A 24645-nucleotide genomic window follows, 5' to 3' on the forward strand; every position below is an offset into this window, starting at 1 on the left:
TGGAACAACCTCCCCCAGAGATACGCACAATACCAGACCTCCAGACTTTTCATTGGGCCCTGAAAACTTATTTATTTCACCTAGCCAGGCTGGCTTGATCCCACTGTTTCAGTTAAATTGAATTGATTTTAATTGGGTTGTTTTAAATTGTGGCCAAAAATATTTAATTATTTTTAAACTGTTTTTAAATTTTGTATGTTCTGTTTTATTCTGGCTGTTCACCGTCCTGAGTCCTGCTGGAGAAGGGCAGTATACAAATTAAAACAAATAAATATACAAATTAAAACAAATAAATAAATAAAGTATAATATTAATTTAAGACAAAACTTGATTATAAACAACATTTTCAGTTTCACCTCCAGGAGGAAGAATAAATAAATTATGTGGTGAACCCAGCCTTGAGCAAGCAACATAAAGTTATCTATGGGAGAAACAAGGTAATCTCAAATCCACTCCACAGTACTTAATAGACTGACCCTGTGACTTATTGATCATGATTGAGAATGCAAGTCTCATTTTTTTTTCAAAAATTTTTCAATTTTTTTTCCAGAGAGTAAGTCATCTGTGTATCAAATTTCGTTAAAATTGCTCAAGGCGTTCCAGAGTTATGGTGGAACACACAGAGACACACACAGAGAGAGCGGTGTGTTATCCCTGACAGCATTTTTTTCCAGAGAGTAAGTCATCTGTGTGTCATACACACACACACACACACATATATTAATGTTAATATTAATATTAATCTTACTCCCTCTGATAGGATTCGCAATCTGGGCATCCTCCTGGATTCTTGGCTGTCCTTGGATGACCATCTGATGGCCGTAACCAGGGGGGCCTTTGCACAGGTGTGTCTTGTGTGCCAGTTGCACCCTTTTCTAGACCAGGATGCCCTCACCACCGTCACTCACGCCCTTGTTACCTCTAGGTTGGACTACTGTAACACCCTCTACATGTGGCTGCCCTTGGGATGCATCCGGAGGCTCCAGCTAGCCCAGAATGCAGCCGTGCAGGTAATTACGGTGGCTTCTTGATACTCCCATGTAACACCTCTCATGCGTGAGCTGCACTGGCTGCCAGTGACATTCCAGATTCGTTCCAAGGTGCTGGTGCTTACCTATAAAGCCCTTCATGGTTTAGGCCTGGAGTACTTGCAGGACCATCTCCAGTTGCTCTCCCACCGTCCTGTGTGCTCTCACAGAGTGAGCCTCCTCAGGGTGCCTTCAGCCAAACAATGTCGGCTGATGGCCCCCAGGAGGAGAGCGTTCTCTGTGGGAGCCCTGACTCTCTGGAATGATTTGCCCACCGAGCTCAGGAGAATGGTGGCATATAAATCGCAATAATAAATAAATAAATAAATAAATAAATAAATAAATAAATAAATAAATAAATAAATAAATAAATGTTATTAATGTTATGAATATTATTATTATTTCTATTATTTTTCAAAATTAACTGTACCCAGGCAACATATACACACATGCACACACATAAATAATTATAGAAATAATAACAATAATATTCATAACAATAATAATCCCGATGTCCTGGTGCCTGGAGGCCGTGCGGACCTGGATGGGGAGTAACAGGCTTCGACTCAGCCCTTCCAAGACCGAGTGGCTGTGGCTTCCGGCATCCTGATATAGCCAGCTGGTGCCATCGCTGTCTATTGGGGGTTATCAATTTTTGATAAGTTATCAAGTTTTTACAACTGACTGCATTGCAACAGAAATATTTATGGGTGTCCTTCATCAACCTTGTCACTTTTGTATGATTAGAGTGACAACACTCAGAACTATAGACTCAGAATTTGACGTATTAAAATCTGAAAACATTTAGAGAATACCAGACTTTTATGCGTGAACATTTTTTTTGTAGCCTCAAATAATAGTCCTATAATTTCTATATCTGTTTCTTGAGACAAGTCATTTCAGACTCAATTGTCTCTTGTTAGGCTTGGAAATGTTCTATTCATTTGTGATAAACAAATTGAGCATAAGGATTTCCCAAGTGTAAAGTAGTTATTATGAGTTAATCACTAATTAATCCTGCTGTTTGTCAATTCTACTGTGTAATACCTTATCCTTAACAAAAGGACCATGACATTTAGCAGAGCTAAAGATTTGAGCAAACAAAATTACTCTTCAGATTTCCTACTTTATATATTCCAGTTAAATAACTTGAAAAACTTGAGATGTTGAAACTATTCATCCAAATTATTTTAATCATGATTTTAATTAAAGCATTGTAGTTTTAAAAAAGAGGTCTGATTTGGATTATTTATATTTGTACTCAAAATGATGGTACAATTGGTGCTGCTACTTTCTCAAATAGTTTGCCATGGTGATGTACTCGGATATTATGTCCGTGATCCACAACCTCCAGTTCATAAGTATTATGAGCTTGGAGATCTCATCATTGGTGCTGTTGTTTCTCTAACTTTTATTGTTTCTGATCCTCTGACTTTTGATGTAGAACCTCCACCAGTGGTTTACCAGGATCTTAGGTATGAAATTATCCTCCGTCCCCATTAAATCTACAGTTTAAGATGGATATTTTCAGTAGTCTGCTGCATGCTTACTAGGAAGTAAGTTGCTACAATATATCAAATATTGATTTGCAGTAAATTAGCTGCTTGATTTTAAATACCTTTAAATGTTTGGGTTTTTAGCAATTCTTTTGTCACCCTGCTCCCCGCTCTCTTATGTCCTGACCTGCTGTATTTTCATTGCCATCAAATGAGAGGTGTATCTGTCTTTGGGATAATTAGCTTCATTGCTTACTCCACCAAACACTATAGATTTCCATTGTACATGATCAGAAGTAGAGATCTTTCCATGTCATCCAGTCATTTTGGAATCGTAAAGAGTTGCTTCCAAGATCTCTTGTAGAAAAAAACATAAATTGGCAGTACTTTTGGTCTCTCCCTATCTATAACTTTTCCTGCCCTTCCATTCAATTGTGTCCAATCTTCAGAAATTGCCTGGACATGTCCCTACAGTTTTCTTGGTAATTTTTTTTCAGAAATGGTTTGCCATTGCCTCCTTTTTGGGGATGAAAGGGTGTAATCCAAGGTCATCCAGTTGGCTTTGTACCCAAGGCAGGACTAGAATTCACAGACTAGAATTCATAGTCATTGTTTCTAGCCTGGTTAATCACTATAACATCCAGTACTTACATGTTCTGGTTTTTCCATTTTTGAACAATACAGATCAGCACTTAAACCTGCTGGGAAATATGACTTTGTTTGAAATGAACATGGGTCTTTAGAACGTTCCTTTTTAAAAAAGTAACATGTAACACAAACAGTAACACTGTTTGGTCAAAATCTGATAAGGAAACCATTTGGACCCCTCCTTTGCATTTCTATTGAATGAACCTTGTATTTGTGGGCCAAATATCTTGGCTTGATATGATTACTACATGGGTATGTGATTCTCAATATGCATTTGAACTGGATAATTAAATAATTTTTATAAATAACCATCTAGAAAAAAGACAGTGATAAGGAAGTTCTCTACTTATAAACTTAATAACTTACATTGATAAAGTTTATCTTTTATCTTTATGTAACTGCCAGAGTAAGGTTTGTTTCAATAATAATAACAACATAAATTTAATGTGAAATATTTAGAAATAAGTGGGCTATAAACTATCCTGCTGATTTATAATGCAACTCTTATTCTAGCATCCTGACTAAGCATTATCAGCACATTTTGGCTTTGGCATTTGCGGTAAAGGAAATAAATAAAAATTCCCAGTTGCTACCTAATTTTTCCTTGGGTTTCCACATCTATGACAGCTATTTCAATGCAAAGAGAACATATCGTGCCACAATACAGCTGATGTCTACATCAGATAGATTCATGCCCAATTATAAATGTGGTATCCAAAATAACTTAATAGCAGTCATTGGAGGACTTGATGCCCAAACCTCCCTTCATATGGCAAATATTTTGGATACCTATAAAATTCCGCAGGTAAGATAATGGCTTTTCTCTTAGACTGTAACTTTGGAATTAGGCTTCATTTTTGTTGTTATTTTATTTTATTTATATTAAGATTGTTTTTTCCTAGAATAAAAGGCAAATCAAATGAAAGGAAGGAAGGAAGGAAGGAAGAAAATTGCAATCTTATTGTCCCTCATCACTCTTAGACATTTCATTCTTATCTTTCATATTGGATTTTTCTATTCAAGAGACTGAAATAAGTGGATCAGGTCCTGGCAGGTCTTAAATTTTGTGTAGACGAGACACACATGAAAAAGAAGGATTGTGTATTCATATATTTATAAATAAACATTTTAAAATAAAATTACTTAACAAACTATTCTAGCCTGAAAAACATTGGCTGGAGGAAATTAGTATCAGAGAGAAAGTATTTAATCCTCTGGAAATCCACATATCCTACTCAATTACTAGAAGAATGATAAAATCTCTTCCAGATGAAGCTCAATTCCTGGTGACCTTATAAATTTACCTGTGTAATTTTCATGGAAATTCAAATATAGAAATGGTTTGCTTTGCTTCTCTCTAATTGCTGTTCATTTCTCAGTTCCAGGATACAACCCTGGGAATTCTGAGAGCTTTCACTACTGTATTAACCCAATTGATCTTTGCTTATGTTTTAGAGAATCCATTGACTAGGTGATCCACCTACCTGGGCATTAGAGCTAATATACTATTGCAAATTTAGATATGGTGAGCTAACTAAGATTTTATTGTGCCAAATTTCTATAGGAATCCTTCCAGGAGAAAAATGAGAAATTAACAAGAAAGAAATATGAATCATGTATTCTTCTGAAAATGTTTCAATAAAGGCAATGAAACAATATATTAGGCTCATTTATCTTCATTTTCTTTAGAATCAACAGAAAGAGAAACATATTTACCATCTTCCTTCCTATAAATATTAATTTTAAGGAATTGTATGACTCAATGTGTAATCACAAGATCTTAAAATCTAGAGGTCATGGTCCGGCAGACAATTTAATACTCATCTATCGTTTCTTCATAGAGAAGTAACATTTTCAGCAAGGCATACTGTACAGATTCAATGGGGAACAATTGCTAGTTGGGAGAATATTGACAGTTGGTTGCACTTACTAAATTTCATTTTTTTCCCATGCCTTGATCCAAGGTATTACATTTTTCTTCCTCAACAATGCTTCAAAAGACTCTTTCCTCTTAGAATCACTTGCAACCTGGAAATTATCCATTAAACATTATTTTTCTTGCCAGATATAAAGGTTTCCATAATCAGTTTGATGGTGATTCAGGCTGACGTTAAGATATGGGAGCTCTTTGATTGGATAAATGGGCTCAAGAAAATTTATTCATGTTTTTAGACTAGGATGAAAAATAACAGAATACAGAGTTGGAACAGACTTTGGAGGTCTTCTAGTCCCAGCCGCTGCTCAAGTAGAAGACTAATACTATTTCAGATAAGTGGTTATATAATCTCTTCTTAAAAATCTCCAGTGATTGAGCACCCACAATTTCTAAAGGCAACCTGTTCCACTGATTAATTGTGGAAAATGTCTCCTTATTTTCTGCAGAAAATTATCATTATTCACAATGAAATTTCTCCTTATTTCTAGGTTGGTTCTCTCCTTGATTAGTTTGCATTCATTGCTTCTTGTTCTGCCTTAAGGTGCTTTGGAAAAGAGGTTGACCCCCACTTCTTTATGGCATCCTTTAGATACTGGAACATTGCTAGCCTGTCAGAAAATTTCACAAGATGTTAGAGTGAGGTGGGAGGTTATGATGGGATTGAAGAGGCACAAAGAATAAAGTTGACAGAGTGAATTCAACAGCATATTAAAGCAATGCACTGCAAAACAGTCCTTCCAATTTCCTTTCTTATATGTGAAATCAAAATTCTCAGAATTGTATTTAGAAATGTTGGAGACAGTTAAGCCCCCAAAACTTCAGGTTAATATCAGATTGGAACTGACTACTATCATACACAAGTATATATGCATTTTGGGTTTGTGCATGCACATGTCAAGCAGTATGCCAGGGATGTAATCAAGTAGAGTGAATTATTTCATATTATTTTCGTTCTGTTTCATTTAAGTATATTTAGATAGGAGTGCAACTAATGTTTTGCAGAATGTTCTTTTACATATAATCTTTCTGAATATATATCATAACTTATTTCCTGAAGCTACAATACCAATATATAATATTTGCTCCTGTTTTAATGGAATCTACAGAATAAAGACCAAAACAATTATTTCCTTAATTTTTATAATGCTTACACAGGTTATGGGTTTAAATCTTAGCTTCTGTCCACTGCTGTCTGGGAGGAGGCATTATTTGGTGAAATAAATGTCTGCCATAAGAATATGTCTCAAATAATTTAATTTTTTTGCTTCTTTTACCATTAAGTAAATTGATCGAAGAGACAGTTTGGTGTTGTGATTAAGGATTCAGCTAGAAACTGGGAGACTGTGAATTCTAGTCCTGCCTTAGGCACAAAGCCAACTGGGTAACCTTGGGATAGTCATTTTCTCTCAGCCTAGGAAGGAGGAGATGGCAAACTACTTCTAAAAAACCTGCCAAGAAAATTGCAGGGTGTTGTCCAGTCAGTCTCTAAGAATCAGACACGATAAAAACAGAAGAAAAAAAATGGAAGACTCACTTCTAATCTCATAATCATTGCAAGTGTACATGGAATAAAGCTAGAATTGATGTATGATTCTGAGTGAGATGGTCATAGATTTTTAAAAAACATATCAGTATCTGGGATAATACTGGATCAAATTAATAGTGCCAATGTTGACAAGAAGTGATCTGAACTGTATTTTAAAATTGCCTGAACCTCAGAAGATACTGAGTACATAGTATTCCTGTAAATATGTATAAAGTGTAGTAGATTTGAAAGTATAGCAATCCAGAATTTGCTATGGAAATGCCATTAGTAATCTGTTTCCTTTAACGAATTATATTCAGATCATTTATGGAGCAGCTCCAGTGATAAATCACAAAACTCCAGGTCTGTCTTTCTACCAAATGGCCCCTAATGATGATCTTCAGCATGTTGGAATCCTCTCTCTGCTTCTCTATTTTTCATGGACATGGATTGGGATCCTAACTATGGATGATGACAGAGGAGAAAGATTTGTGCATGATATTCTTCCATCATTTTCCAATCGAGGCATCTGTTTTGCCTTCATAGAAATGTTCCCTAGAATAGATTACTCTGCTGGACATGAAAATATGTTAAATGAAGAAGCAAAAATGTATGAAGTTATCACAGCCAGCAATGCCAATATAGTGGTGTTCTATGGAGTATCTTATTCTGTTTTGTTTTTGATATGGTTTCCCCACATTTCTGAATTTGGAGTGCAAACATCATATATCAATCAATTAAAAGGTAAAGTATGGGTAATGACTACTCAAATGGAGCTCAGTGTTTTGAACTATCAAAGGACCTGGAGTTTAAACTTGTTACATGGTACTCTGTCCTTTACAATTCACACCAAAGAACTTCCTGGGTTTCAAGATTTCATTCAGAGTCAGAAGCCATTAAGTAACCAAGAGGATGGCTTTATGATGGACTTCTGGCAACATGTCTTTAATTGTGCATTTCCAAATAGAATTCAGGATAAAGTTGTAGGACTCATTTGCACAGGCAAGGAAAAGCTGCAGAACGTTCCTGGCCCTTTTTTTGAAATGAATACAATTGGCCATAGCTACAGTATATACAATGCTGTCTATAGCCTGGCTTATGCCTTACATGCCATGACTGCATCGAGGCTCAGTCAAAAAGCAAGAATGGATCAATCCAAACTGATGCACTCTTTGCAGGTAAAAAGCTGTATGGGAACCTGGTAGAACTTTTATCCCTACCTTCTCCATCTGTTCTCCATAAATTTGCAGGTACATTGTACATGAACTTGAATTTTAGAGAAAGTTCATGCTTAACAGTAATATTTTATGCCTATCATGATATGCAATAAAATAAAATAAAATGTTGGAAAATTCACCAGTATAAGTGCAGTGCTGTGGTAGTGCCTTCCTTTGAATACAAGAAATTTTATATTACAAATGTAGTGAAGAGCAAAAACATTAACCCTGTTTGGGTAAACTTAACACTTGACCAAGATGTAAAGGATTTTTTCTTTCTTTCTTTCTTTCTTTCTTTCTTTCTTTCTTTCTTTCTTTCTTTCTTTCTTTCAAAAAATCTATCTAATCTGTGAGCAGAGAAACTGACTGGTCAATATTTGCAAATCTCTGTAAAGCAATGATAAATTATTCAATAGGATTTTTCCCGATTAAGCAACACAAATGAAGAAGCCTGGTAGGAAGTGTTCCCCTCATTATGGCTTCCCTTAAATTAGAAGGAAGAGGAAAGACAGGAAAAGGAAGGAAAACCCCTTGACTTAAATTGAATTTTCCTTTTCAAACCAGCTTCATCACTTTCTCAGCAGTGTCTCATTTAACAACAGTGCTGGAGACTATATCTCCTTTGATGAGAATAGGAGGTTATTGGTTGGAATGGACATAATCAACTGGATTATTTCCTCAAATCTATCTCTTCATAGAAAGAAAATTGGAAGAATGGCTCTAGGAGAAGCATTGACCATCAGTAAAGATGCCATAGTATGGCACAGCTGGTTTAACCAAGTAAGTTTCACCGTCCTTCAGTTTAATGATGAATTCTAATAACATTTGATTGACAATAATTGAAAAAGTAATATAAATACACTGGTATAACAAATGAAGGTCTACTGAAACAATATCTGAACATTTCTTTAAATTGACTGAAAATGTGTTGATGGAAATGTAGAGCAGAATATACATTGATTTATTTTTGAGAACAAAGTCTTTTCCTCCAATTTTCAACCAAGCTGCGAAGAATAATAGGAACAATCTTTCCTGCTCAAAAAGTAACATACACATTAAGAAATTTTTAGTATGTAGAAATTTTTGATAATGATATCATTTTATCATTTATCCAAATATTTGGTAGATTTTTTTTAAAAAAAATGAAAGTGCAAATTCTGATCAGAAAAGAACATGGTCTGACAGACTTTAAATTATTAAATATTTGATCTATTAGATATCTTGTCCATTGAATAAAATACATGTAACAGACCAACAAATCTAATAAACAAAAATATATTGAAAGTCAGTGAAAAATCTTTTCAAACATTAAAATGCTTTTAAATTCATGTAATTATTCATCTTTATGCAGCAATCAGATGATCAGCAGTAGATCCCACCTACAGGATTTTGTATTTTGTAAAAGAAAAGTGAACTCTTACAATCTTATTGTTCTGCAACTCTAATAACAAAGGGAGAAGAATAAAAATCAATTGTTTTGAATCTATGATTATTCTCAAATTTATTCTCTTCTTACATTTCTAATTAGGTCCAGCCAATCTCGATATGTACCAAAAATTGCCAACCTGGTACTAGCAAGAAAGTGAAGGAAGGGAAGCCATTTTGTTGCTATGACTGCATTCTATGTCCAGATGGAAAGATTTCAGAGAAGGAAGGTAAAAATTAGATAAATGAACTTTTATGCACAGAAAATTATATCTAGAACATGTTAGATGTGGACCTGTATAAATATGTTTTAAATTCCTATTCAATCATAGAGGTTATGAAGTGATTTTAAATTACAGGTAGTTTTTGACTTATGACCCCTATTGAGCCCAGAATTTTCTGTTGTTAAACAAGATTTATTTATTTTATTAAATTTCTATACCACCCTTCTCCCGAAGGACTCAGGGCGGTGTACAGCCAGAAATAAAACCATGACAATATAAAAATTAAAAGCAATTTAAAACAATTAAATAAATTGGCCAAAAACTCTAATAAAACAACCCATTAAAATAGTAAAATATTATTATTATTTAGGCCAGCCCTGCTTGTTGGAATAATAATGTTTTTAGGGCGCGATGAAAGGTACGCAGGTCGGGAAACCTACGAATCTCCGGGGGCAGCTCATTCCAGAGGGTAGGGGCCCCCACAGAGAATGCTCTCCCCCTGGGGGTCATCAGCTGACATTGCCTAGCCGATGGCACCCAGAGGAGCCCCTCTCTGTGGGAGTGTACCGGTCGATGGGAGGCTATCAGTGGCAGAAGGTGGTCTCGTAGATACCCAGGTCCCATGCCATGGAGCACTTTTTTAAGTGAGATATTTGTTAAGTGAGTTTTGTCCCATTTTATGACTTTCTTTGCCACATTTGTTAAGTGAATCACTGCAGTTGTTAAATTAATAACATGATTGTAAAGTGAGTCTGGCTTCCCCACTGACTTATCTTGTCAGAAGGTTGTAAAAGTTGATCATGTGTGATATGTACACATCAGAGATGGGTTTCAGCAGGTTCTGACCAGTTCTGGAGAACCGGTAGCAGAAATTTTGAGTAGTTCGGAGAACCGATAGTAAAAATTCTGACCAGCCCTGCCCCCATCTATTCTCTGTCTCCCAAGTTTCAGCTGATCAGGAGAAAATGGGGATTTTGCAGTAACCTTCCCCTGGATTGGGGAGGGAATGAAAATTTTGCAGTATCCTTCCCCTGGAGTGGGATAGGAATGGAGATTTTACAGTATCTTTCCCCTGCCATGCCCACCAAGCCATACCCACCAAGCCACACCCACAGAACCGGTAGTAAAAAAAAATTGAAACTCACCACTGATACACATGTAGGATAAGGATTGCAGTGTATGGGGATACTGCAACCATCATAAATATGAGTCACTTGCCAAGTGTCTGAATTTTAATCACATGACCATCAGCATGCTGTAATGGTCATAAGTGTGAAAAATGTCATGTCACTTTTCAGTGCCATTGTAAATTTGAAAGGTCACTAAATGAACTATTGTAGGTCACAGTAGTCTTTCCCAAATAGACACATTGATTGGGTCTCCATTGTTATGGAAGTAAAATGAGAGATGTACTGTATATTACATTTAGCTGTTAAAGGAAAGATAGGGTATAAATAAAACGATAAATCAGTAATTTTCTGCTTTTGTCATAGCTAAAAATTCAGAGAAAAGTGTTGAATAGAAAGAGGATGCTTAGGAAAGGATAAATGATGCATACGTTTAGGTTAATGTTCTCCTTTGAAATGATAGAGAAGAAAAAAAATATGGGAGGGAATGGGAAAAAAGATACCTCTACGGATTTTAGGGCATCATCATCATCATCATCATCATCATCATCATCATCATCATCATCATTTTTATTGTCATGATCATCATGAGAAGAAGATTCAGGTAGCAGAGTTTTCAGTATTAATAATTGAATGGTTCTGTAATTATAATTAATAGCAGCAAGAGTCAATTATCACTTTCTGAAATAAAGAAGTGTAATAAAATTATATTTCTAGGATCTCCTTGAAAAAAATTGAAAATGACCCACTTGGATTGCTGATTCAGGCAAAGAGTAGTTCCAAGAAACTATGTTTGTGGCATCATTAGGTACATAGATTTGATACAGGAATTGAAACTATGTATTTTTCTTTTTCAGACATGAGAGATTGTTATAACTGCAGAAATGAATTCTATCCAAATAAAAACAAAAATTTCTGTCTGCCTAGATATGTAAGTTTCTTATCTTATGGAGAACCTCTTGGGATTAGTTTGTCCCTCTCTGCCCTTTTCTTTTCTTTGATTACAGCTCTGGTGCTGGGAATATTCCTAAAGCATCACAACAGTCCAATTGTTGTGGCCAATAATCGAAACCTCACTTATACACTTCTGGTGTCCCTCCTGCTCTGCTTCCTCTGTATGTTCTTGTTCCTTGGCCGTCCTGAGCAGGTGACCTGTCTTATCCGACAGACTGCTTTTGGCATCATCTTCTCAGTGGTAGTTTCTTGTGTGCTGGCAAAAACTATCACAGTAGTTTTGGCGTTCTTAGCCACCAAACCTGGATCCAAGATGAGAAGATGGGTGGGTTCCAGACTGGCCAACTCAGTACTTTTTTCCTGTTCCCTGATTCAGGCATGCATTTGCATTTCTTGGATGTGGACCTCTCCACCTTTTGTAGAGACTGATACTCATTCAGTGAGTGAACAAATCATACTGCAGTGCAATGAGGGGTCGGTGATTATGTTTTATTGTGTCCTGGGTTACTTGGGCTTTCTGGCTATTATCAGCTTCTCTGTGGCTTTTCTGGCCAGGAAATTACCTGACACTTTCAATGAAGCCAAATTCATCACATTCAGTATGTTGGTGTTTTGCAGTGTGTGGTTGTCTTTTGTTCCAACCTATTTGAGCACCAAAGGAAAGTACATGGTTGCTGTGGAAATCTTCTCCATCTTTGCTTCCAGTGCTGGTTTGCTGGGATTTATTTTTTTCCCCAAAAGTTATATTATTCTCTTGAGGCCAGAGCTAAATAAGAGAGAACAATTGATCAGAAGGAAGGGCTGAAGACTAAAGGCCTATTTTGCTGTTATATAGAACCTAGAGATGACACGTGTTCAGTCCATCCTCTATAATGAAGTTAGGCAAATAACTCCTTCAATGACTCCATAAATGAAGTATTCTTTAAATTCTTTAAATTTTGAAACAGTTTATATGAGACTACTTTTCAATGTATTGGTATGGGAATTATATTAGTTATCCAGTTACTGACAAATTGAATTTACAATAAAAAAATATGTGGCAAATATGTGGTTTATCTTTTGTGTTTTTTATAAAATACTTACATGATTCATAACTATTTATTGAAAAAATATTTCTTCACATTGTTTTTTCTTTTAGGTCAAAAAATCCCATTCCTGCATTTAACTGCAATCTATCTTTTAAGAAAACTATATTAGAAAACCAGATTGAAATATTTATCTTTAAACATTTAGGTAATCATATTACATAGGATATCTGTGTTAGTCTTTTGAAGAACAACAATGCAAAGCCTTGTGGCAGGTTAATGAATTTACTATACTATTAATCTTTGTTGATCTGATGTAAGGAACACCACGTAACAGATGCAGGTGCTGTGTATGCAGAAACTCTGCTACAAAATAGCACATATGGTATCAGAACTAATCTCAGTCAGGACACATTTGTGCCATGTTGGACCTCTGTCTAACCCTACCTATCTTAAATACAATGAAGATTTCTACAGAAAAAAATACGGCTGAGTTTTGGGTTTATGTATATTCCCCATTATGTCAAATTTGCACATGGAAGAGATGGAAACCATAGCCCTAAATTCCTTCATAGGAACTCCATCCACTTACTGGTATAAAGGTAAAATGTGGTTGATACTTGGGTTAAGATTAAACCACAGGAAGTTGAAGCCTTCACCAAACACATCAAGTCTGTGGCAGATACAATAAGTTCAGATACATTGGATATTAGCAAAAATACATGAGAATCTCTAAAGGTTTTTGAACAAAGTAAGATTTAGTATAATAAATGAGTTCTGATTTAGTACTTTGGCTTTGCAGTGACAACAATGCAATCTACCCCAATTAATAAAGCACATGGACACCATCATTTTAAGTCTTTGTTTTGACTGTGTACTTTGCTCAGTGAAGGAAAATGCTTGTCTAAAAAGTAGGTTGTCCTAGTTCTAAACTTTCCCATAGATAATATGTGCATCATCCAGCTACTTTAGTTACTTAAGAACTTCTGCCCTGAAAATTTGCCTTTTTTCTATGTGCCTTTATACTTTAATTTGGTTCCAAGAAGGAAATAAAAAGCATTCTTTGGAATAATGAATTTTATTAGAAATAATGTATTTCTAAAAACATTTTTATTTTTATTTACAGAACAGCATGAATACAATAAATTTTCAAGGGAAATGTAACACACTTAGTTCTTAGCAATGCTACAGAGGATTCACCAATTTTAGCTAACTATCAAACAACTATAATTATTTATATTGCTTTCCTATTTCCCTCTTGTTTTTATTAAAAAAGCCTGTTGCAAGTACAGTCATGTATTCCTATGTAATTGTATCTTTGTGTGTGTGTGTGTGTGTGTGTGTGTGTGCACGTGCATATATTGTATGTATATAAAATCAGGACTAAATTACAGATTTTAGCCAGATTGTTTCAAGCATATACTCTTTATGATTTTGTCATTATATTTCAATTTTCATGTATATCTAGCTATTGCTATCACAGATGTAGCCGTAGATGCATTGGTGCTTTAGTTTAGAAGGTCAGTTTGTACTTAACATGTTGATAGTAGCAGCATTGCTCTTTCTGTTGCTGCCCCATATGACAGGACAGACACATATAAAGTGCCGAATTGTAGATCACCACTACATTTTTCACAAGTACCTTCAGCCAGGGGATCTACTCTTTGGTGGCCTTGTTTCTCACACTTTCTTTGCCTCCAGACCATATCCTTTTGATCAACCACCATCTCCCAGAAACTTTGAAAAATATCTGTAAGGAATTGAGCTTCACTTCTGTATGCTTCTGTGCAGATCATATGTAGCAGACCAAATTTATGACTGTGATTGTTTGCAGTAAAGTCATGAAGTAAATTGTTTTGAGAAATAAAGGACAGATTGGAAATCTATTTTTGCTCTACTTCTCCAAGGACATATTAATTACATACTAGTATTTAAAATAATTTTAATGAAACCAAAAAACTATCAACTTAACTATGATGCTTATATTTAGCTAAATAAGTACATAAAAAGCAATAATTATACATTTAACTCTCAACTAGCAAATACATTTTCATTCATTTAGGCTAATATTTTCTTAATTCAAGTTTTTCTTCATTAAAAATTGCATTTACAATGTTTAACTTTATAACAGGAAATGTATTCTTATTCATTCATAGTGTTTCTTTTAATTCTTGCTTGAAATTACAACTCTTCTTCATTGCAGATCACCATATTTCTTCCAAAAAAAAATAATTCTAAATTTGTTCCTCTAGAGGAATCAAAACTATATAATGATTTTAAGTCTATCAGATAATTTCTGTACATAAAATATATACAGACATAAAATGTAGATGTAAACTATATTGTAAATCAACTCCAGAGACTTTACATAGATTTTATTTAATTTTGTTTGACACTGTATAAAAGGGTGTACCTCTGCCTTTCTCTAATCTGTAGATTATCTTTTGGGGTGATTGGTCAAGTTTTTGTACCAAGTATGCCTCTTAAACTATAGTGTATTTTTTTCAATGAATTAGTCTGACACATAATGGAAATCCCACTGTAGGGTCATGACTCAGAACTACCAGCATATCTTGGCCTTGGTCTTTGCAATAAGGGAAATCAATGAAGATCCTCAGCTCTTACTCAACTTCACTCTCGGATTTCATATCTATGATACACTTATGAATACCAGGTGGGCCTTTTGTTCTGCAATGCAACTTATTTCTCCAAAAGAGCAATTTCTTCCCAATTACCATTGTGATAGTAAAGACAATCTTCTTGCAATTATTGAAGGACTTGATATTGAATCTTCCTATCAAATACCAAATATTTTTAGCATCTATAAAATTCCTCAGGTAAGTTATATCGATTATAAGCATTTAGTAGTAATCCAATTATCATTTCTTCTCATCAGTTATTAGAGTGCTGCCTACACAGATATTGATTTATTTCCAGTAATCATATTAAGCTTATTGGTATGGCAACATCTGTCAGCCAAGAGAGTTCTAGCATTAAAAATCTTTCCTTGCACAAAATTTAAATAATAGCTGATAACCATCAAATACCTATCAAAACCTTCACACTATCTGGGAAGGATGAATTATTGCTATGTTTTGTTCAGGAAAGGATGTCACACCATTAAGTCAATCAGAACAGAGGTGGAAGGGACCTTAGAGGTCTTCTAGTCCAACCCCCTGCTCAAGCAGGAGAACCTATATCATTTCAGACTTGTGACTTTCCAGTCTCTTCTTAAAAACTTCCAGTGATGAAACACCCACAACTTCTTATGGCAAGCTGTTCCAGTGGTCACTTTAGGAAGTTTCTCCTTAATTCCAGGTTGCTTCTCTTCTTGAGTAGTTTCCATCCATTGTTTCTTGTCTCGCCTTCTGGTGCTTTGGAAAATAAATTCACTCCCTCCTCTTTGTGGCAACCTCTCAGATACTGGAATAATGCTATCATGTCCCTCCTAGTCCTTTTTTCTAGAATAGTCAACTCCAAATCCTGCAACCATTCTTCATATTTTAGTATCCAGGCATTTAACCATGTTACTTGCTCTTCTTTGCACTTTTTTCAAAGTCTCAACATGTTTTTTATAATGTGACCAAAACTGGATGCAGTATTCCAGGTGTGGCTTTACTAAGGCTTTATAAATCAGTACTAATTCTTCACATGATGTTGATTCTATGCCTCTGTTTATACAACCAAGGATTGTATTAGCTTTTTTGGCTGCTGCTGCATACTGCTAACTCATGTTTAAGTGATTGTCCACTAGGGTTCCTGTTTTGAGCCAGGTTTCATTTAATATGTACTTGTACCTTTGGTTTGTCCTGCCTTGCTTTTCTCCACATTAAATTTTAATTAGTTGGATAGGGCCATTGTTCAAGTCTGTCAAGATCTTTTTGGATCCTGAACTTGTCTTCTGGAATGTTGGCTTTTCCTGCCAGCTTAGTGTCAGCTGCAGATTTGACAACTCTCCCTTCTATTCTATCATCTAAATCATTTATGAAGATATTGAAGAGTACTGAGCCTAAGACGGAAACTTGTGGTACCCCATTGCTTACTTTCCCACATGTAGATGTAGTATTGTTAAGGACTACTTGTTGAATATGGTTTGTCAGCAAGTTACAAATCTACCTGTCTATCCCACATTTTTCTAGTTTACCAAGAGGTATATTATGGTCTACTTTGTCAAATGCCTTGCTGAAATCTAAGTATACTATGTCCACAGCATTTCGCTGGTCTACTAATTTTGTCACTTTGTCAAAGAATGAAATAAAATTGGTTTGGCATGATCTGTTTTTAACAAACCTATGCTAACTTTTAGTTATAACTTTATTTGTTCCTAATGTTTGCAGATTTATTTTTTGGTTATCTTTTCCCGTACCTTCCCAGGTATTGGTATTAGGCTTATTGGTTGTAGTTTCCTGGGTCAGTTTTTTTTCTCTCTCCTTTTTGGAAGATGGGAACCACATCAGTTCTTTTCTCATCTTCAGGTAATTCCCTGGTGTTCCAGGAGTTTTGAAAGTTATAGTATAATGGTTCTGAGATAACATCTGCCAGTTCCTTCAGAACCATCAGGTTCCAGTGATTTATATTCACTGGAACATGATGGTATTTTTTAACCATTTTCTTGTTTATTTTAATTTTTATTTACAATATGTTTTTACAGTTAGATTTTTCATAGGTTGGGCTATAGTTTCATAACTACAGAGATTGATAAAGACTGATGCAAACAATGAGTTAAGCAGTTCTGCATTCTCTCTGCTGTTTCTTTGACTTTTTTCTTGTTATTTATACCTTGCAAGAAGCTTTTTAATTATCTTTGACTTTGGCTGCAAGACCTTGTTCAATCTGAGCCTTTGCTTTCCTGATTTCATCTTTGCAGATTTGGGCTATATGCTGACTCTGCCTTAGTTAGGTGTCCCTATTTCCATTTAGTGTACTTGTCCTTTTGGTCTTTCAGTTTATCAGAGAGATCTTTGTGCAACCATGCTGGTTTCTTCTTGGATTTCTTGTTTTTCATTTTCAGTAATATTGTGTTAGACTGGACTTTATGATCCTATTTTTCAGAGTTTCCTATGCATCTTGAGTTGTTTTCCCCTTTAGGATTTTCACCGTGAAATTTTTCTTAGGCACTCTCTGAATTTGTTAAATCAGCTCTTTTACAGTTTAAGACATTAGCTGGATTATGTTCTATTTGCTTTATATTGAATTTCAATATGACATGGTCAGTCTCGCCCAAAGTTCCGGCAAATTCAACTCTCTCTTCTTTTCTATTAGTATGAATTAGGTAGAGTATAGCTTTTCCTCTAGTTCCCTCCTCTACCTTTTGGATGACAAAGTTGTCAGGTTTGGTTAGGAATCTATTTGATATTCCACTTGCTGCAGAGTTTGTCTCCCAGTTGATATCTGGTTAACTGGTTAACATTAGATATGCTGCCAGAAATGTCCATTATGAAATTCTTTAATATTTTGAAATAAGTGAGTATAACCAAACATAAATTAAATTCTCTTCCCTTTCCAAAATAGTATTCATAGCTGGTATGCATGAATGCATTTCTATACATGTTTATGTATATTAAAAATTGTGAATAACTTATCAGAATAGAATTTGTTTTCCTTAAAAGCTCTTTTTACTGAGTAATGTTAAATGATAGTCACAAAAAAGTGGAAATGTTTTCTTATCCAAAGAGAACTTCAAACTCTACATTATAGTAAATAATTTATTTTTTAGTGTATTGATGAAGTTTGGGTTCTAAAAAAATATTAGGTCTCTTGTTTAAAATATAGAAAGAGACACATTGCTATATTTTATATAATGAAATAAGCAGAGGTTCATCCATTGCTAAAATGTCGTGCTTTAGTCAATTCTCAGCCATGGAAGGTCTCTAGATGAAATTGGGCTAGTCACTGCCTTTCCACATAATTTACTACAGCATTCTCTTTGTGGAACACAGGAGAGGCAACAGCATAGATATTTCCCTTGAATCCCTTGGGAAAATATATATATATATATATATACACCAGAGGTGTCAACTCAATTTTATTGGGGCTGCATCAGGATTGTGTTTGCCTTTGGGGGAACCAGGGTGGGCATGGCCAGCTCAATATCACTCGTATTGGGGGTACCTATGGTGACCCAAGCATTCTGCCAGTGAAAACGGGCTCTTGAGCTCTGTTTTCAGGTGAAATGGCTTCCTGCAACCCTCTGCCAGCGAAACGGAGTTCGGGAGCTCCATTTTTTTCTGGCAGAGGCATTGCAGGCTGCTCCTTTGCTGTTTCCAGGGTGACCTCACAGGCCAGATCTAAGCATCCCGCAGTCCAGATCAGGCCACCGGGCCTTGAGTTTGACACCCCTCACACACACACACACACACACACACACACACACACACACACACACAGCTTTTGTTCCTTTCTATTTCATTATTTGTTAATTCTTCAAATATCAATCTGTTTAGCTCTCCTATGGCTCTGCTCCAGTGATGATGGATCACACCCAATCCCCTTACTTCTACCAAATGGTCCCAAATGAAGTCTATCAGTACAGGGAGATTCTTGAATTACTTCTTTATTTCAGGTGGACATGGGTTGGATTTTTCATTGCAACTGGAATTAATTCTGAATGGGTACTTCAAGTTATGATTCCAGAATTTGCTACTCATGGGATTTGTTTTGCTTTTATAGATACAGTCCACAATTTAGGCATGGTAATTGAATATGGTGATATTAAAAAATGGACATTTAAACTATGGAATAAATTCATGACCAGCACAGCCAATGTATTTCTCCTCTTTGGTAATCTTCTAACTCCAGTGTTTTTGGACTGGTTATTAGGCCAAGGAAGAGATAGTGAGAGAACAAACACAACAAAAGGTAAAGTGTGGATTTTGACTGCTCAGCTAGAACTTAAGTCCTGTAGTAATAAACAGGGTCAGAAATCTGCTAAACTTATCTACTCTGGGGCTTTATCATTGGTTGTCCATTCCAATGGGCTGCCAGGATTTCTGCAATTCATTCTGGAGAGAAAACCTTCCAATGCAAAAGAAGATTTTTTAATAAGAGACTTTTGGTCTTATGCTTTTGGTTGCACCTTCCCCAACTGGACTTTGAACCATACAAATAGTGATCTCTGCACTGGGCTAGAGAGCTTGGAAAACATTTCTGAAAACCTCTTGGAAAAAACCATTACTGGGCACAGCTATAGTATCTATAATGCTGCCTTTGCTGTGGCTCATGCTTTCCATGCCATGTACTCATCCAGATTCAAGCACAATAGAATGTTGGAGAGAGAGAGATGGACATCTCTGACTCAGCAGTCATGGAAGGTAATATAAATCTAAAAAGTCTACTAATGCATTATTTTCATGGTGGGACCATTATCACAATAAAAGTATAGTAGTAGTTGTTTATATAAACCCTGGTGGGCCAACTTATTGTAAAAATCCATGTGTCAGCATAATCATGTTTATGATACTGTGTGTACAATATTTTGATCCATTTTTATTTTAATTTTAAGTAGTATATAAAAAAGACACTTGAAATATTTTGCTAAATTGAAACACTTTTGTAGGGATCACTACATCCTTTAACATAACATTCTTGAGAATCCTATGTAAAATATTATTTATATTATATAATATGTCATTTCCTTTTCTTTAATGTTTAATGTAGAATTTGGGAAGGCTTCTCTTCTTTTCATTCTCAACCTGATGCTAAATAGGTTTACCCAAAATTACTTTCAATTAATTTAAATAGAGCTTAATTTTAGGTATATTATAGTTGAACTCAGTTTTGTATAGTTACAGTTACAGTTACTACAAGGTGAGTTATAATAGCTGTAACTATTACTTACTCAATTAATTAATGTTACAATTAACTACCAAAAGATTAACTGGTGTTCAAGAAACACATTCATATCACAAACACATCCAGGTTATTTATGTACCTGTAGGTGACTCCTGGCAACTAGTTCCTGCACTTTTCTTGGCTATATGTTTGGATATGGTAGAACATTGCCCCCCCTGCCCCCGCCAAGGCTAAGGGAGGGACTGGCCAATGTTCACCTACTTGGCTTAAGGCAGAATCCAGGGATGGGTTCTAATTTTTTTTTACTACCGGTTCTGTGGGTCTGGCTTATTTTGTGGGTGTGGCTTGTGAGGGGTAATGTGGCTGGGTAGGCATGGCCAACTTTTTTTTTTTACTTTTAAAAGCATTTTTTCTACAACCTTAAGAGGTTGCAGAAAAAAATGTTTCTAGAAGCCTCTGATGATCAGGCTTTTTTTTCCTACATCCTCTTCAGCTGAAGAGGTTGCAGAAAATAATGCTTTTAGAAGCTTCTGACGATCAGGCAAGTCAGCTGGGATCGCCAGAGGCTTTTAAAGGCATTTTTCCCTCTGCAACCTCTTTGGCCAAAGAGGTTGTAGAAAAAATGCTTTTAAAAGCCTCTGAGATCCCAGCTGAGCTGTGCGATCATTAGAGGCTTCTTTTTTTAACTTTTAAAAGCATTTTTTCAGCTGAAGAGGTTGTAGAAAAAATGCTTTTAAAAGTAAAAAAGAAAAAGCCTCTGATGAGGTGGGCGGGGTAAGCGAGCGGCGACCAGGCGGAGGCATGGCCAGCCAATGTTATTACAAATTCTCTGAACTACTAAAAAATTTTACTACCAGTTTTTGTGAACCGGTGTGAACCGGGAGCAACCCACCACTGGCAGAACCAGAACTCATGCTCTGATTTCTAGCCTGTTATCTTAGCCATTACACCACACTGGCTCTCACACAAACTATTTAGGTTTCAGTTGGAATAAATCTTCTTGAATGAAGATCACAATGTTCCCGTTATCTTTGAAGTCCTAATTTACATCCATTTACTTTACCCATTTACTGGATTTCTCAACACTATGAATAATCTATTGCCAAATGTGGTGTGGTTTTTTGGGGGGACTTAAATTATAATTGTCGTGCTGGGCATGACAAATGTTCATCATTGCTTATTAAGACAACCTGACTTTTAAAAAGTAGTTAGATTATTTTAGAAGTTACAGAATTTAGTACTATGAGAGGCATTTGAGGTTGTCTTTTATCTCTCATTAACCTTAAGTACATATACTATATGTTATTAAGTCTGTGAGTGCATAGGTGTAACAAATTGCTTAGTATTAAATTAAATTGTGATAGAATGTAGTAGGCAGGATTTCCAGTGGTGGTGGTGGGGGGGTGCATTTAAGACGAATAAGAAGCAGGTCAGTCCAGATATTTTGTGTGAGGTAAAAAGGGTAAAGACTGCCCCTCCCTAACAGTTCTCAAGAGTATAGTAGAGTACTTCACTTGGCAAAATTTGGACTATAAGTGTGCTACAATAAAGAACTGTGCTTGAAAGAAATTATCAGATATCTTTCCTAGTTTGGGGGCCTGACACAATTGGTCACATCTTTGTTCAGTTTTATGTGTTGGAACATTTTCTTAAGCATTAATTTTCCTTTTATCCTCAGCTGCTCTATTTTCTGAAGCAAGTGTCTTTTAATAATACCATAGGGGAAAAGATTTCCTTTGACCAGAATGGTGTACTTCTAACAACATTTGATGTTATAAACTGGGTTTTGTTTCCAAATGAATCTTTAATTGGAGTAAAAGTTGGAATGATCAACTCACAAGTAACAAGAGACCACAAATTGATGATGAACAAAAATCCCATTGTTTGGCATAGCTGGTTTAATGAGGTAGGACATAATTCTATTAAAATATGACTAGATATATTTCTTGCTCATGATGGATTTGCCAAACATTTTATTGTTTTACTCTGTTTCTTATTTCTTTAACCTTAGTAACATTTTGGGTTCAGTTACTGATTTTAATGTACACATAAACACAAATTTCATCTGAATGTCCCCAAGCATACAAACATTATGTTCCTCTAACATGAACATTTACACAATTCAATTTCTATAATTGGACATGCATGTATATGAATATTAAATATAACTTTATCTTACTTGTAATAATTTCTTTTTACTGCTCTTATTCTAATATTGGAGGATGAATTCATTTTTGTTCATATTTCAATTTTGGTTATTGATTAATTCGTATGAGGAGACTATATATTACCATCTGACAACATTGTAAACAGAATATTAATGGTATTAGGCTTTTTAATGTGCATTCAATTTTAATAATTAATACATAATCTACATCTGCAAGCAACTTTACCTAAAAGCAATCCATGAAATAATTGGCACTATGAATTTGAACCAATGTTAAAGAGTAATGAGTGAATTTCCTCATAGAAAGGATTATAATAGCCAATTTCAAATTTGGGATTCTTCCCGTGAGCTTGGAATAACTGTTCCAAAGTCAGAAAAGGATAATTTCGCATAAAAATATTTTAGCCTGAAGGACTATGAAGACAATAACCTGTGAAATGTTATTGTATGCCATGTTCTCCTCTGAACTGTAAATATTCTATAACTATTCTTGTGAATATTTGTTAATTTCTGATTTCTACTCACATTGGTGAATTAGGTGCAACCTCTCTCAGTCTGTAATAACAAGTGCCAACCTGGCTACCGCAAACAAAAGAAAGAAGGGGAGCCATTTTGCTGCTATGATTGCATTCCCTGTCCAGAAGACAAGATTTCTGAGTGGGAAGGTAAGAGATACTGTGCTTTCTCAAAGTACATGAGCTATCACAAAGATCACACTAGAGTTGTATTTTTTTCCTCTAATTTATCCTTCTACTGTTTAGATATTGGACCTTTTTCTTATGGGCTTAAACAAAATTCTACCCATCTACTTGTCTGACTAAATTTAATTTACTGTTTTAATTGTGTTATTACCTCAGAAAAAAAAAAGCAGATTGCATTGTTTGAATTCTTTCACACTGGTTTCAAGTTGCAGTAAATTTCTTAGCCTAAAGAGAAAATAGATAGGTGATAGAAGGACAAATATTATAGAAAGAAAATATTATAGAGACAAATATATTTTAATCGCTCTCTAATAAAATATATTATTACATAATAAAAAGAGGTAGGGTTAGGGTTAGGGTAGTGTCCAAAGTAGGTGAATTAGTTAGCATCCTAAGTAGGTAAACTCAGTCTTTATTCCTTAATTCTTTTTTCAGCATATACAGCAGGATACAGTTTTACTGAAATTTCTGGGCAGTAAAAGGAGAAAGAGATGGTCTCAGTGCTCTTCAAGACCTTAGGACAGGAATAATTTCAATCTAGAACTGCAATAAAAGATTGGAGAATAGAGTACATTCTTCTATATTATCTAAAATTAATGAAGTGTATTTCTGAACAAATAGGAATGGCGTTATCTTTTATCTTCTTTAAATGGTATTAAACAGTGAATAACTATAGATGGGCTAATATTATTATTTATTTATTTATTTATTGGACTTATATCCTGCTCTTTCTCCACAAGGAGTCAGGGCGGCTCACAGCAATAAGCAACAACAAGTCCAAATTAAAATTCAAACAATAAAAGAATCTAAAATTCCCATTAAAACCCCTTCAGTCCAGGCCAGCCTGGCGAAACAACCATGTTTTAAGGTCACGGCGGAAAGAGCAAAGGTCGGGGGCCACCCGGAGTTCCAAGGGGAGCTGATTCCAGAGGGTAGGTGTGCCTACAGAGAAGGCTCGTTCTCTAGGGGCCGTCAGCCGACATTGCTTGGCTGATGGAACCCCAAGTAGGCCCTCTGTGTGTGAGCACAGGGGAGTGCACGCGATGGGGAGCTGTTGCTGGCTGCAGGTGATCCGCCAGATGACCTGGGCCTAAGCCATGTAGGGCTTTAGAGGTAATCACCAACACCTTGAACCTCACCCAGAGGGCAACCAGTAGCCAGTGCAGGTCACGCAGGAGGGGTGTGACATGGGAGTGTCAGGACACTCCCATCACTACCCGCACGGCCGCATTCTGCACTAGCTGAAGCCTCCGAGTACTTTATTATCAGAGAATAAAGTACAAAATCCTGGAAATCCTGAATTAATCCTGAAGGCCAAGAAACAGTAATAAATAGGAAAATGACCTTGACTACACTGAAATGGAAATGGTATATTTAAAGG

The 24645-nt window shown here is 35.6% G+C and overlaps 2 protein-coding genes across 2 annotated transcripts; both read left to right on the plus strand.

Annotated features, from left to right (window-relative positions):
• The first annotated feature begins 2294 nt into the window (after positions 1-2294).
• On the plus strand, positions 2295-12496 carry LOC117660416 (vomeronasal type-2 receptor 26-like). Its single transcript, XM_087893581.1, has 6 exons — positions 2295-2503; positions 3686-3977; positions 6954-7811; positions 8415-8630; positions 9379-9505; positions 11484-12496. Exons 1-6 carry the CDS (start codon positions 2295-2297, stop codon positions 12383-12385), a joined length of 2604 nt encoding a protein of 867 aa, XP_087749707.1. The 3' UTR covers positions 12386-12496.
• Positions 12497-15154: 2658 nt separating this feature from the next.
• LOC117657106 (vomeronasal type-2 receptor 26-like) lies at positions 15155-23743 on the plus strand. Its single transcript, XM_087893582.1, has 5 exons — positions 15155-15442; positions 19049-19915; positions 22075-22302; positions 23102-23228; positions 23700-23743. Exons 1-5 carry the CDS (start codon positions 15155-15157, stop codon positions 23741-23743), a joined length of 1554 nt encoding a protein of 517 aa, XP_087749708.1.
• Positions 23744-24645: the final 902 nt, after the last annotated feature.

The sequence above is a fragment of the Pantherophis guttatus genome, chromosome 4, assembly GCF_059756535.1.
Source record: "Pantherophis guttatus breed Tessera chromosome 4, ASM5975653v1, whole genome shotgun sequence".
Taxonomy (NCBI): domain Eukaryota; kingdom Metazoa; phylum Chordata; class Lepidosauria; order Squamata; family Colubridae; genus Pantherophis; species Pantherophis guttatus.

Excerpts from the sequence above, each read along its gene's own strand:
- LOC117657106 (XM_087893582.1), top strand. The coding sequence starts at position 15,155 with ATGACTCAGAACTACCAGCATATCTTGGCCTTGGTCTTTGCAATAAGG. Across the intron at positions 15,443-19,048 it reads GCATCTATAAAATTCCTCAG|CTCTCCTATGGCTCTGCTCC; the intron begins GTAAGTTATATC and ends CAATCTGTTTAG. Across the intron at positions 19,916-22,074 it reads TGACTCAGCAGTCATGGAAG|CTGCTCTATTTTCTGAAGCA; the intron begins GTAATATAAATC and ends TTTTATCCTCAG.
- LOC117660416 (XM_087893581.1), top strand. The coding sequence starts at position 2,295 with ATGATGGTACAATTGGTGCTGCTACTTTCTCAAATAGTTTGCCATGGT. Across the intron at positions 7,812-8,414 it reads AACTGATGCACTCTTTGCAG|CTTCATCACTTTCTCAGCAG; the intron begins GTAAAAAGCTGT and ends TTTTCAAACCAG. Across the intron at positions 9,506-11,483 it reads AAAGATTTCAGAGAAGGAAG|ACATGAGAGATTGTTATAAC; the intron begins GTAAAAATTAGA and ends TTTCTTTTTCAG.